The sequence below is a fragment of the Mesoplodon densirostris genome, chromosome 5, assembly GCF_025265405.1.
Source record: "Mesoplodon densirostris isolate mMesDen1 chromosome 5, mMesDen1 primary haplotype, whole genome shotgun sequence".
Classification (NCBI taxonomy): domain Eukaryota; kingdom Metazoa; phylum Chordata; class Mammalia; order Artiodactyla; family Ziphiidae; genus Mesoplodon; species Mesoplodon densirostris.
This window is the reverse complement of record NC_082665.1, coordinates 151369585-151384696: the sequence shown is the minus strand read 5'-3', so window position 1 is coordinate 151384696 and position 15112 is coordinate 151369585. Positions and strand designations below refer to the sequence as shown.

Genomic DNA, 15112 nt, shown 5'->3' with positions numbered 1-15112 from the left:
GGTTCTCAAGAGCACTGTAGGCACTAGGTAATTTGTTACATCTCCGAGACTCTGAGAAGTTGGGTGGGCGTTTCAAGGTGATCTTCTGGATATCAGCTAGAGGTCACGTGTACCAGTCCCTTCTTGCTTGAAGGGGGAGGGAAGTGCTGAATGTTTTGCTTGGGGAATGGAAAATGCACACACGCTTAGGGACCTCACGTCTTGTCTCTTCCTCTCTGCCAAAGTCAGAGGCTGGGAAAGAGGTGTGCATGTGGGGTGCCACCTAAAAGCTGCATCTATCACCTGTCTGAACTGTGATCCCCTACAATGGAGGGAAGTCAACCCCCTTTTCTTAAGGAAACGAAGTCATCCGGGCTGCGCTGGTGTCAGAAGTGTACAGCCCTCCAAGTCACAGGTGTTCCATGGACAAAGGTCTTGTGGGAATACACAACGGCTCTTCCTTTCCCACCCACCTCCTGGAATGGGGATGAAACCCTCCTGGCTGAGATGCAGCTGGGCACTCTCTGACCTAATTTCCCTTCCTACCTCTCCTGTTCTTCCACCTCTTTCCTTCTAGCTTTGGCTTTGCCTCTCTTGAATCTCACCTCCTAGTCCCCACAAGAAAATGCTTCTTCTGGTCCTCGTCTCATAGCGATGGATCCTCCAAGTCAGGCACTTCCTGCCTGACGGGTCCCCCACCCCAACCCTGTGCACACATGAGCATAACACAGACGATGCTGTGTGGGAATCAGCCAGCGTTCCATCATCTGCCTCCTTCCTCACCCCCCAAGGAAGGCGGGCACGTCCCAGGGTCTGTCCACCACCCTCTGTGCCCTGCTCTATTCCTCTAGCAAGGTGCCAAGCTCACCTAGATCTTCTGTAAAATTTAGTTGAATGAGAGGTTCATGACCGTAGTGACAATGGTGCCCATAAGTTTAAATCAAGAGAAAGGCAACCCCTGAGTTTTGAAATGGTATGAAAGCAAGTAGGTGTGCTCTCCACTTCGAAATTCCTTGACAGTGTGGATATGTGCTTGATTAGATGATCACAGTATTTAATTGCTATTTTTTGAGCCTGCAGGCAGATGTGAGGTCTCCAGGCTGCTGGGGTCCCCACCGTTCTCCGCTGTGTTACTCCCAACCACTTTATATACTCAGGTGACTTCTCTGGGCTGAGGCGATTGCTTTTACCTCCCTTGGTCTAAATATTCTTTGTTACGCTCTACCCAGCAGCTCCACGTAACACCTCTAATTAAAGCTGCTTTTCCTCAAGGAGCAGCACAATTTTCTTATTTATTTTTCTATGTAAATTTGTAGTAAAATAACAATCTTATTCACTTCTATTTCTCATTAGTGGTGTCTGGTACAAGATGAGTTAAAAAAGGTCTTGTGGACTAGCCTGGCACTTTAAGCATTATTTAAAGCATTAATTCTATGAGAAAATATAGTCCAAGTGTGCTTACAAGTTACAGTCCATTTTGTTACTCTCTTATTTCATCACAGCTTACCCTTCCCCCTCCCCATATCCTCAAGTCCATTCTCTAGTAGGTCTGTGTCTTTATTCCTGTCTTGCCCCTAGGTTCTTCATGACCTTTTTTTTTTTCGTCTTAGATTTCATAAATATGTGTTAGCATACAGTATTTGTTTTTCTCTTTCGGACTTACTTCACTCTGTATGACAGACTCTGGGTCCATCCACCTCACTACAAATAACTCAATTTCGTTTCTTTTTATGGCTGAGTAATATTCCATTGTATATATGTGCCACAAAGTGAGAGAGTGGCATGGACATATACACACCACCAAATGTAAAATAGCTAACTAGTGGGAAGCAGCCGCATAGCACAGGGAGATCAGCTCGGTGCTTTGTGACCACCTAGAGGGGTGGGATAGGGAGGGTGCGAGGGAGGGAGATGCAAGAGGGAAGAGATATGGGGAACATATGTATATGTATAACTGATTCACTTTGTTATAAAGCAGAAACTAACACACCATTGTAAAGCAATTATACTCCAATAAAGATGTTAAAAAAAAAGTTATAGTCCAAGTGTTCAATAAATGAACCTAGGCATACAGTTTCTTTATAAATTAGGGAATGCTTACACATAGATTTTAATAAAATATTAACTTATGAAATGTGAATATTAATGAGTTTCATCCATTTTGTAATTATTGGTAAAATATATTTTACAGATATAATGATCCTCCCATTATACAAAACAGAAGTAATCTGTGCAGAAACACATTCTTCCATTTGGTTCCAGAATTTATTTGCCGACTCTGGGACTCTCAGTTTATATTCTAATCCTCAATGCTAAATGTTTGTGCAAAGAAAACTTGTTTTTCAAAAGGGACTGGATAAATGGAGGTAAAGAGGAATTAGCACAATTTAACACTTACTGTGCATAGGTAAATTTTCATATTTGACTTTAATAAATTCTAATGACCTGTGGGAGTTGTTGTGAGAAGTGTTAAATTTCTTTTTTATGGATACTTTATACAGATGAGCAAGTGAGGATTATATAACTGGCCAGTGATCACCCAGCTAGGATCCAGCAGAACCAGGAATTGGACCCAGGACTGTTTGATCACTACCTAGTGCTCACTGCCCTGGGGAAGATGGAGCCATACCCCCTCCCAGGGCCTTTCACCCTAACCCTTCTCTGAGCTTCTCTCTCTTAAAGTTCAGCTTGGCCTCCTTCTCCTTCATTTCCTCCCTCTGTGGCTGTCAGAGTCTAGAGACACCCGGTTCTGCCTTCCTTCATCAGAACTCTCAGAGGAAGACACTTTCTAAATCCCCCTGCTATTTGTGGACATCAGGGTGGTTGTTTATGCTGTTAACTTATTAAATGTAAAGAAAGGAGGCTTTTAAATGCTGGAAAGAAAGTGAAAACACCTTGTGTCTCTTGGATTGATACATTAAGAAAATTACGTGTGGCAGGGCTCCAGTGAATGCGTGTCTCCACATTCCCCTCCCCCACTTTCCAGGGAAAGAGCTTCCCCTGTGTTTGGGCAGCACAGGCCTGGGATTTCTCTGTGTTCTCCAGCTCCAGAACTGAATGGGATGCAGAAACGCTGGGAGATTTACAATAGAAAGGGCCAAGTGCTTCTCATGGGTGATAAGGAAGAGATACGGAAAGAAGAAAGGGAGAGAGGAGGAAAGAAATAGGGGGAGAGACTTTACTGAGTGGGCTTGGAAAGATAGATCAGCAAGCCAAATTCTAGGATGCTAGGTGTACCATTCAGAGTTTTCCTTTTGGTGTTTTATATGTTGAGCCTTTCGTAAAGATTGAATTTTTTTTTTCCTTTCTACTGAGAAATTGATTTGAATGTACTGAGATGGGTAGCAAGTGGCCCATTTTTACATGGGTTACAACAGAAATCCTTAAGAGCCTTATTGTAGCACCTAGACAACATTTACCCCAGTACGTTCCATAGAACTTGAATCCCACGAGATGCTCTACAGTATAGGGCTTCTTGGTGAGAAAACACAGCATTCTGTATCCCATTTTGGGAAGTTCTGAAAAATTCTGTAATAAAAGATGAGATGAACTTTTTAAACCCACAGATTCAAAATATCTGACCACAGACCCCTTTTGTAAGTAACAGGTGTTAAAAATCCTAAGGACATGGACTCCATTGAACATTCTTGGGTTATGTCATTCCAGGACATTCTGTTTCAGAAATTCCCTCCCATTCAAGATGAGCTTCTGCCCCGGGGCACTTCCAGAGTGACCGAAACCCTATACCTCACTTCAAGTGAGCAAAGGAGTGAGAAAACTTACCCAACATAGGAAACCGTTCTTCTTTCTTGTCTTGGTAGAAAAGCTGTGGATATTATTCAAATAGTTTATACGTATATCATCACTATTACTTCTCCCACTGTGTGATTCTGGGCAACTCTTTTAACCTTTCAGTGTCCCAATTTCCTTAGTAACAAAATGGAGCTAATAATAGCTACCCCATAGAGGACTGCATGTAAAGCACTTAGCAAGAATGTTAACAGATGGTGGCTACTGCTACTGTTAAAGAATACTCTGCACTTTCCAGGAGGGAACAGTATATTTGGGAAGATGAGCTTTGTATAAGTAGAAACCTTTATAATGGTACTTCTACTATGGCAACGATCACATTGTATTGCAACTGTATGACCTCATTGGATCAAGAACTCCTTGAGGGCAGGCTCTGTTCTCAAAATTCCCTGGATCAGGTTCTCAGCAGGGTCACAGTAAATGTCTGTTGAATGAATTAGTGAAGTATGCAAGAAAGCCAAATGAGTTGACCATGAAATGAGTTTTACCTGGTCTCAAAGGAGGATAAGCCAGAGCAGGTTTCTTGGGGACCAGAAGAATCAGGGGCTGAGATAGTGAGGAAGGGCCTCAGGGAAGCAAGGCAGGCAGGGGCAATTTTCTGAGGAATCAGCAAGGCAGAGACCAGATGTCTGGAGTCAAAGGACTCTGTAGGTGAGGCATGGTAAAAGCTTGAGGGATGGCCTAGAGCCGGACATTTTGGGGCATGGCTCTTCACAGGCTGACCCATGGGGCAAGGAGAATAAGTGCCTCATATCTGAGAACAGCTCCAGTGGGCATCGGGCTATACCAGGTGTTCCCAATCTTCTCCACTGACATGTACATGATAGATGACACCAAGTACATGACACATTCCCTGGTGCACTGCCTACAAAGGCATCCTGCTTTGCCCACACACCCCCCCAAAGCATTTCAAAATGCAATTAAGGGAGAATGATGTTGTTAAGCCAGTAACCTTGAAATCACTTTAATTTCTTCTTAAAGAATCACTCATGAATTTCAGCCCTTTACCACCATTCATAATAAGTGTTAACACAGCTCACCATTTCCCTCATGTGTGTTGCAACATGGGATTTAAGAACCATGGGTCCAGTTCATTGTGTCAACCAGGACCTCTTTCCATCCGAGGCCCAGGTGAAATTTCTTCACTGAGTGAACCAGGGTAAGGCCCTGACTGTTAATAGGTGGAAGAGGGAGGGAATAACCGTTTATAGAGCACTTATGCCTCAGACACTGTGCTGCACATTAATTCATTTTCTTAATTAAATCTCTTGACACACCTGAAAGGGAAGCGTCATTATTCATATTGTTCAAGTGAGAGAAGCCATTGGTACCAGGCAAGTATATTTCACTAAGGATGTTTGAAGACTTGGAAGTGTTAAGTAGGGGTTGCCTCAGTCCGAAATGCTCACTTTGTGCAAGGGGGTGTCTCAATGTCCTTTTTAAGGTGACAGAATGTTTCATCTTCCAGTTCCAGGGAAGGGCCTCTGACTGCCACTCTTCCATTAATTCTAAGATGGTCTCTTTGTGTTACAGCCTGCCCTGCCGGGATGTTCAAGGCCAGCCAGGAAGCTGAGGGCTGCTCCCACTGTCCCTCCAACAGCAGATCCCCTTCAGAGGCATCTCCCATCTGCACCTGCCGGACTGGCTATTACCGAGCGGATTTTGACCCCCCAGAAGTGGCATGCACTAGTAAGTATCTAGCAGGGGCTCTGGGGTGGGGAGTTTGGTTGTCTGATAGTGCAAGTGGTGGGCCTAGGGCAGGGAAGACTTAAGACACCATCCTCCAGTTGCATAGTACAAAGCGGAGACGTTGGTTGTGGTGCTGAAACGGACAGCTCCTCGCTGGGCAAGCAGTGCCCCTCTCTCAGTAGTATCGGGTCAAGATTTTTTTCTTGGCCCCCTCCTCTCAGATGGGAGGGGCTTCCTCCCACCCAAGGAAGACAACTTATGTCCACCAGATGGTTAAAAAATGTCAACTGGAGAGTTCTTTGAGTGCAAAATCAAGATGCACCAGGATGTTGCAACAATTCCTAGTAACTCTTCCAGTCACCTCCTCCAAGAAGCCCCCTTGGTCTTTTTTGTTTGTTTTTTTTTTTTAAGCTTTGAAATGTTTTTTTTTTTTTAACCAGATATTCATTTTTAATTATTTATTTATTTATTTATTTATTTATTTTTGGCTGTGTTGGGTCTTCGTTTCTGTGCAAGGGCTTTCTCTGGTTGTGGCAAGCGGGGGCCACTCTTCATCGTGGTACGCGGGCCTCTCACTGCTGTGGCCTCTCCCGTTGCGGAGCACAGGCTCCAGACACTCAGGCTCAGTAGTTGTGGCTCACGGGCCTAGTTGCTCCGCGGCATGTGGGATCCTCCCAGACCAGGGCTTGAACCAGTGTCCCCTGCATCGGCAGGCAGATTCTCAACCACTGCGCCACCAGGGAAGCCCTCACCTTGGTCTTGACAAATGAGAATATCCTCTCTTTTCACTGGGCCTCCTGTATCTCTGTGACCAGCCTCCCTCAAACCTCTCCTGATTTCAATAATTGTCCAATTATTCTGCACTTGCCTTCTTGGTTACCCAGTGAAGGTCCTTGTGTGCCAGCTCCATATATTCATCTCCCTGTGTCCCTTCCAGTGCCTAGTGTGGTGCATCCATGCCTCTGCCAAATGACAAGACCAGAGTCCTGGCCTGTGTGCATTGAGGCAGAAATTCTAGGGGCTGGGTCCAGAGCGTCAGCTCCACCACTCTCCCACTCTCTACTGTAGAGGGAAGGGTAGTCATCCTGCCAAAAGGGGAGGTGGCAACTCCACTCCCTGGGGAGGGATGGAGGAGGGGAGAATTTCCTCACCATCTTCTCCCTTATGACCCACAGTCGTGGGGAGTCAGGAAGCACTACTCTCCCTGCACAGCCCTTTCAAGAACTGGTTCCTCCTCTCCTAAGTGTAGCAGCCCTGAAATAGGGATGCTTTTTCTTCTCAGTATTCCTGTTGCGTTCAGAAGTCAGTGCTCCAGGTTAACCTCTAATTATGCTAGAACTTTCTTCTGGGTTGGATGCTATTGCCTGGATCCCTCTGAGCAAGGACCTTCCCTTCACCTCCTCTGACCAAACTCCTTCTGCCCACCCCCAGCATAGAAAGGCACAGACAGAGCATTTCTTGCCTATTTGCAGTTTGATGAACAGAAAAGAAATGACTGAGCTCCAAGTAGAATAATTTCTTCATTCTGGCCTTGCAGTTTACATAATCTTGCTTGGATAGAGAAGAAGAATGAAAGTGCCTTCTAGATCAAGGTCCTAAGGTCAATCAACGCTTATAGATTTGAACTGAGGAAAAGCACATCCTCTTATAAACTGATTTTTCCCCAGACCTCCCTGGGTTGGTATGAACAAAAATGATTCCATTTCTGCTGACTAGAGTCCCTGTCTTTTGGTTGTGTTATCCCATCTACTGATTTCTGAGGTCCCCCTGTGTGTCTCTGTAGGCTTGAGAAGCATTGTTTAATGTACTTCTTTAGAAGCCACTTAAGGATGCTGAATCTCTGCTGCCTGGATGTCCAGACCAAGGACCAGTCTCCATGACTGCAAAAGCCCAGGTCTCACAGCTTCCCTTCTGGAAACATTCCCCTCCACTCTGCTCATGGATCCTCTCTGATTGGCCAGGCTCCTTCTGCAGATAAATTCATGCAGATAAAAGTCTGGGTCCCCAGCTTCCCACCTAGGGAAGCTCAGCAGACACACCCTGTAAACCCATCCAGCCCCTGGACAAGGTCACATAGAGAGAAGGTAGACCAATAACCAGAGGCTCAGAATACTGATGTGGAGCTCCTTGCTATAGAACACCTCTCCCATCTACCTCTCACCTGACATCTCCCATCTACCTTCTATCACCTGACCTGATGTGCTTGACAGGACTGATTCCTGGTATAAACAGGAACATCCCAGAGCTAATAGGCTCTGCACATGGCACACCCTCACTCTGAGCTGCTTACCCATATTCTGAGTCCAGCTCATTAAAATCAGACCTCCCAGGCTTTTCTTTCCTGTCCTGGTCCAGCCAACTCTGAGTTAGGGACACCTTCCCACCCACTATGTCCCACCAAAATCTCCACATCTTACCCAGAGTGGGGGTGAATGCTGGACGTGCCTGGGGGTGTCACCACACCCTGTACACAACCCTGTGCTCTTTTCCCCCCGAAGGAGAGCACTAGGGTCAGACCAGAAATCACCAAATCAGAGCCACACTTGCCTGTGAAGGTCAGGCCAAGAGCTGCTCAGGGACGCATTGTCTGGCTCCCTGCCCCGGCCAGCAGAGGCCAGAAGTGGGTGAGAGGACACAGAGGCCAGTCTGGGCAGCAGCACAATGCTAGGCAAAACAAGTGTAAATAAACCTATCATTTTATTGAGCCTCATTATATATTTGATTTATTGTGTGCCAGGGAAGTACTGTATGAAAAAGTCAATTTGTTGGCTTTTATAATCTCATTAGGCTTTCCTTTTAAAGCATTCTAATTGGAGGTGCCATCTGTTCTCTTAAAAAGGCATCACACATCACCACAGTAAATAATTTTTCAGATACAAGGAGCATATCTGGAGCGGTGGAGGTCAGGCACAGCCCTGCACCATGGCCTGGGGGCCCAGCTGGTTCTGCAGGTGGAGCAATCTGACAGAGGGTGGTGGGGTGCGGAAAGGGCCCAGGTGCTTGCTCACTTTGCAAGTGCATCCCTCTGTCCGTCCAAGCAGGAGACGGTGATGGCCCGGTCGGGCGCTGGGAGGACCCAGGCAGAGGGGAGGTCTGTTCTAAAATGTACAGGACAGTGGGCATCTACAGTGTTCGGGTCCCGTGGGTGTCAGGGAAAGGGGGCACAGTGTCAGAAGCTTCCAAGAGGCTAGGTCTCAGGTGTGACCTGTTGCCACCATCTTTAAATGAGGTTGTATCAAGAGTCAATCACCGACAATATTGAAAAGGTTACAAAGAATCTTACGCTTTAAAATGTACTCTTTTACAAGGCTAAAAATATCTACAGTGTGCTAAAAATGAATGTTTTTAACGAATCATGTTAATCTCATGAAATGAGCACATATATATTCATTGTATTTTTTTTATTGTGTTCAAAGTGTTCATTTATTCTAAATTAATCTAAACATTTAGAATGCATGACAACTTTTGTAGCCCTGGGTGGACATTTCTTCATTTTCTTTTTAATCTCCTGGGACAGCCCGTCATCTCCTTGACCTCTGAGAGGCTCGGGCATCCCTGTGTGTCCAGCCTTGTCCTTGACAATGTTCATAGACTCAGCAGGGATTTGAGCACAGCCTAAGTTTAAGGTGTCAAAAGGGCTGGTGTGGGCTTCAGGTGAAGTGAGACGAGGGGCCTTAGGGAACTCGGAGAATGAGCCTGTGATGACGTATTTCTGCTGGCCTCGGACACCCAGCTCCCTTCTTCTTCCTTCCTCATCCTCCTTGCGTCTCCGCCAGGCCTGGCATCCTGGATCTGCTGCATCAGTATCTGGCCGACTGCCTCCTGGTACAGCCATGGCCCCACGTGCTCATGCTCAGGAGGAGACCTTGTCCCTGACAGGCTCTGGAGGGAGGGAAGGGAGGACCGGGGAGGCCGATGTCAGGGTTTAGGGTGCACGCTGCAGCATGTCACGGCTGCCCTCAGAGACAGAGGGACACCCTAAGCCATGGATGGGATGAGGTGGGAGCTTGGGGGATGGCTAGAGGCAAGTCACAGGTGATCTCACCCCTCCCTACTAGCAAAACCCTCTGAAAGAAGCCAGGCTACACAGAGTGGACAGTGGGGACCAGCTTTAATGAGGAGTCACCAAAGGGCCACTTACAGCAGGGGGCAGGGGGAGACGTCAAGGGGAAGGTGCAGCCCCACCCGCCAGAGGGGTTGCGGAGGTGGTCGGCTGGGGAGCTGAGACCCTGAAGGTTCTCTGCGCTTCAGCTGAGGAAGTTGCAGCTTTCCTCCTCCTGCAGTCTCCCTGGGCCACTGCGCAAGAGGCCCTGAGGCCCCCTGGGGAGTCCTGGCACCCCAAACCGCCCCGACCTTGAGTGGGTCCTAGGAAAGTGTATTGAATCACCGATTTGCACGTAGCCCTGGGAAGGCTGGCTTGGCACTTCACAGACAAAAGTTGGAATCCGGACCCTGTCTCTTACCACCTCTGTGACCTTGAGCTAAGGTCTCAACTTTTTTACATTCTGTCATTTTCTTCTCATGACCTCGTAATAATGTATGCCTTTCTGGGTTGTTACGAGGATAAAGCAAAATCATATTATGGAGTCTTTGGCGCAGTGCCTGGTTCATAGTAAACTCTCAATCAGTGTTAGAACTTGCTTTGGTTATATCCCTGGAAAGTGTGAAGATTGCAGCAGATATGGAAGCTTCCAGCATGATAGGGGATCTAAAAATAAAAGTGACGTCCTTAGGGAGAGTACAGGTTTGACGCAAGCCCCACGTGTCACAGCAGAATCCACTGTGTGTGGCTCAGGTCACAGTCACTATTCACCTTAGCTTGGAGATCCTAGTGAAAACCAACCAGAAGGTGACAGCCACTGGAAGCGGACGGGCTGTAGGAGGGGGGAGGTGCAGATAGAGCATCAGAGATGCAGACGCTGCTGAGCCCTTTCCTCCAGGACTGAGATATCCTGAGAAGCTGGGCAGGAGTGGCCACTGAGGAGATGGGCTCTCAGTTCTCAGGGAGCAGGGGCTCAGTGACTCCTCAGGCTTAGACCCGCTTCTTTCACAGGAGGGTCTGACGGCCCTGGAAGTGTGACGGGCGGGACATCGGGAGAGAAGTGGCAGCCAGGAACGTATGAGGAAGTGCATGACAATGTGAAACCAAGCACTGAAATGCATGTCTTCAGTTTTAAGTAGTTTCTATTTACGGGGGGGGGGGAAGAAATGGAAAGGGGGAATTTATGAAGCAGGTGAAAATAGATAATTACGCCTTATAAAATTGCTGTCTGTGAAAAACTATGCAAAAGGACTGGTGTAAAAATAATTACCTTGTTACGTTTCCGAACACAGAAACCCTTTTTTTTCTGCACCCACGTGGGAGAAACTTTGACGGATCACAGAGACAAGCTAGTGCTTGTCTTGTTTCTTTATTTCTTCTTCAAATACAGTGGGTTTCCCTCTGCAGTTTTGATTATAGAGGTGGAGTGAAAAGGGGCTCCAGAGATCATGGTCTTTTCCCTGGCCCCGCCTGCCATCCCCTCCCATGGGGGGTACATTGGCGGCCATCCCTCCAGGGTCTCCCAGAGACCACCCCTGACCTCCCTGCTGACTCAGAGAGGTGGCTGGGAAGCTAAGCAGCAAGGCAGGCACTTTGGGCGTGGATCCCGAAGGTGTGTGACCTGGGGCATGGGATGGCCTCTGTGAGCAGGGGCTTCTTATCGGCTGAATTGGGCATGATGGAACTCAAATTAGGAGGTTGTGGGAATTAAATGATAAGATGTCAAGCAAGCCCCAGGATGGAAACTCGGGTCTCTCTGCTTCCAATGCCACAACCTCATACACAGTTAGAGCTACAGTTTGGTCGCTCTTTTTTTTTTTTTTTTTTTTTGTGGTACGCGGGCCTTTCACTGTTGTGGCCTCTCCCGCTCCGGAGCACAGGCTCCAGACGCGCCCGCTCAGCGGCCATGGCTCACGGGCCCAGCTGCTCCGCGGCATGTGGGATCTTCCCGGACCCGGGCACGAACCTGTGTCCCCTGCATCGGCAGGCGGACTCTCAACCACTGCACCACCAGGGGAGCCCCTGGTCGCTCTTAAGAGCATGTTGTAGATGGTCATGGCAGGGATAGAGACTTGCTGTTACTCTCACTCTTGAATCTGTACCTCCCACAGAGAAGGATAAGAATCCAAGCTTCCCTCCCTCATCTCTGCCTACTCCCGTTTCTCTCTTTCAAGCTCATGTTTCATCCTTTAAGGGGCTGGCAGCTGTTTCCCTCTTTCATCCCAACTGTCCCAGGGCAGCAGGGTGGTCCCTATGATGCAGGGGACATACTCCTTGGATGGACTGCCCAGGAGTGTGGCACTGCCCAGACCGTGGTCTTTGCAGGCAGCGTGGGTGGAATGGAGAAGAGGGTACCGGGGCCCAGAAGATGGAAAGACCCCTGGGAAGACAGAGAAAGGAGGGAGTCCTCTGCAGCCAGGGCTCATGGCCTTCGTGGTTCTGTGAAACGTCTGTAAGGACATCGGATCATAACCTTCTCCTGCCAGTCCTGGGTCCTGATGGCTTATGCTTGACAAGTTGGCCAGTGATGGTTTCCTTTGTAGCAGTGGTTTTTAGATGCAGTGCTTGGATGAACAGCCTCAGTGTCACCAGGGAACTTGTTAGGAATACAAATTCTCAGCCCCTCCCTAGACCTCCTGGATGAGGTTCTCTGGGGATGGGGAGTGGGGAGGGGAGGAGGCAGAGATCTGAGTTTTAACAAGACCTCCAGATGATTCTGAAGCTCGCTAAAGTTTGAGAACATTGTTTTAGAATTAGGTCATGTTTCTCTGTCCTTTGCCTTATGACTCCTGGGGAGAAAGGCCACTGAGTGAATTCCTGCAGACTTGGACCACAGACCTACCCCTCCCCGTCAATGTCTTGTGTAGCAGGCTGGAGAGACAGACAGAGAGAGAGAGAGAGACAGAGACAGAGACAGAGAGATGGGGGGGTGGGTACGAATACATGCCTGAGGAAGAAGAGAAGAGGGGTATGTTGTGATGTGAGTGTGTGTCTGTGTTTGAGTGTTTCAGGGAGCCTCTCACTAGTCTCAGAGCCACCCACCTGCTCTGGCCCAGTTTCCATTTCATTCTCAGTCTTGGGTGGTGGGAGCAGTGGTGGGGGAGAGAGTGGAGACCAGAGAGCACGACCCGGCTGGAGTGGGCTCAGGGAGAGCTGAGGGGGAAACTAAAGCAGAAGCAAAGTGACTGGTGGGGACCATTCCCCTGAGCTCAGATGGAGGATCAGGTGGGCAGGGTGATGGGTGATGGGCCTCACCCCTCAGGTGGTCCTCCATGCCACCTAGCAGGAAATAGGTCGAGAGGTAACCTCTGGGGGCCACTGCTTCAGGGAGGGGCCCTGCAGTCCAGTAGGGCAGGAAGGTCCCCCAAGGCGACAAACACTCCACAGGACACAGGAATCCAGTGTTATAAATTGAGGACTGTTTGCTCGCTAGTCTACATGCCTTCACGTTAGGGATGATTTTAAATACTTTCAAAACCCAGCCTTTTCAAAAGCACTTACCTCCTCATCTAGGAGTTGCAACCCATTAAAAGAGGGCTGCTTTAGTCAAGGTTAGTTTCACTCATTCATTGCTGATCAGGGTTTTAGTAAAATATCCACCATGTGCCCCTTTCTATAGGCAAAGGTGCTGCTTGATTTTACCCTGATTTGTGATCCACACTGCATATAAAAATATATTATTTGTGTTTTCGAGGGGGAGGTGATCTGTGTGTTCCTTGAGATGAAATTCCAACAGGGGTCACAGATAAACAAGAGTCATAGGGTAAGCTGTTTCTCGGAGTGCCTGGATTTGGATAGTGTGTACATCTAGATGCAGAATTGAAGGAGTGTGAGAGCAATCTGAAAGCTATTTATAACTCTCAGTGCTGTTTCCAGAAGGGTCAGCGTTACCTGTGTACATGGGCTTTCACACTTCTATCATCTACAATTTCTTTTCACAGTTGTTGGACCCAAGTGGGTATAACCCTTAGGAGGCATCATATAGCTCTAAGTTTTAAGCTAATAGCCGGGCACAGGCTCTGCTGTTTCTGCTTCAGCTTTTCCTCTTAAGAGCATTTCATCTCATGGGCATTTGGAGTCACAGATTATTAACACTCTGAGAAGGCGTCTAGGCCCTGCCACTCAAACTCCTTCCAAATGCCGGCCTTGTCTCTCCAAGAACCCTGAGAGCTAGTCATTCCAGTTTTAGTTTTCTGAATATTTGCGTTGACGGACAGCTGATATGTTTTGCAGGGCAGCTCCACTCCACTGTTAGGCAGCCATCACCCATCACTGTAAGAGAGATCTTCTGGACCTTGGATCAGGCACTGCCTTCCTCCCAGCCTCACCACTGGTCCACCATTGAGGACCAAACTCCTGCAGGTGGAACCAGTGGTTCCAGTGCTTACAAAGAATTTCCTTATACTTCCTTAATCACCTACTGTAGGCAAAGCATGGGTTATATTATCTACTCCCCAACATGTATGATTTCCTGAACCCCAGTGTCCTGGCAGCCTTTTCTGAATCTCACATTTATCAATACAACTCTTAAAACATGGCAGCCAGAATGAAACATATGACCCTTGCTCCTGAGCAGGGTCCAGTGGAAACTTGGTGGATTGTCTCCTGTGACTGGGATACTGGTGATTGTTCACTTTGGTTGCAGCCTCTCACATCGTGCCCTCCGACCATACTTTTTGACCATTGAACATTCAAAGTTTTTGTTTGTCCCTTTAGGAAATGCTGCCCATTTGGGTCTCCGCTTTTCTGCACTTACACATGTAACTTCAGACATTTTGCCTTGTGGATTTGGGCACCATGCTCTTTCAAGTATAGACCATTTTGTATTTGTCTTTCTCTTTATGACTTACTTCACTCTGTATGACAGACTCTAGGTCTATCCACCTCATTACAAATAGCTCAGTTTCGTTTCTTTTTATGGCCGAGTAATATTCCATTGTATATATGTACCACATCTTCTTTATCCATTCATCCGATGATGGACACTTAGGTTGTTTCCGTCTCCGGGCTATTGTGAATAGAGCTGCAATGAGCATTCTGGTACATGTCTCTTTTTGAATTATGGTTTTCTCAGGGTATATGCCCAGTAGTGGGATTGCTGGGTCATATGGTAGTTCTATTTGTAGTTTTTTAAGGAACCTCCATACTGTTCGCCATAGTGGCTGTGCCAATTCACATTCCCACCAGCAGTGCAAGAGTGTTCCCTTTTCTCCACACCCTCTCCAGCATTTATTGTTTCTAGACTTTTTGATGATGGCCATTCTGACTGGTGTGAGATGATATCTCATTGTAGTTTTGATTTGCATTTCTCTAATGATTAATGATGTTGAGCATTCTTTCATGTGTTTGTTGGCAGTCTGTATATCTTCTTTGGAGTAAGTCAGAAAGAGAAAGACAAATACCGTATGCTAACACATATATATGGAATTTAAGAAAAAAAAGTGTCATGAAGAACCTAGGGGTAAAACAGGAATAAAGACACAGACCTACTTGAGAATGGACTTGAGGATATGGGGAGGGGGAAGGGTAAGCTGTGACAAAGCGAGAGAGAGGCATGGACATATTATACACTACCAAACGTAAGGTAGATAG

The 15112-nt window shown here is 47.3% G+C and overlaps 1 protein-coding gene across 1 annotated transcript in view; it reads left to right on the top strand.

The window, feature by feature from the left end:
* The window catches only part of EPHB1 (EPH receptor B1), a 298646-nt gene that overhangs the window by 145561 nt on the left and 137973 nt on the right, over positions 1 to 15112 (top strand). The window contains exon 4 of the mRNA XM_060098903.1: positions 5323 to 5478. Coding sequence (XP_059954886.1) covers positions 5323 to 5478 — 156 coding nt within the window. The remainder of the gene's footprint in view (positions 1 to 5322; positions 5479 to 15112) is intronic.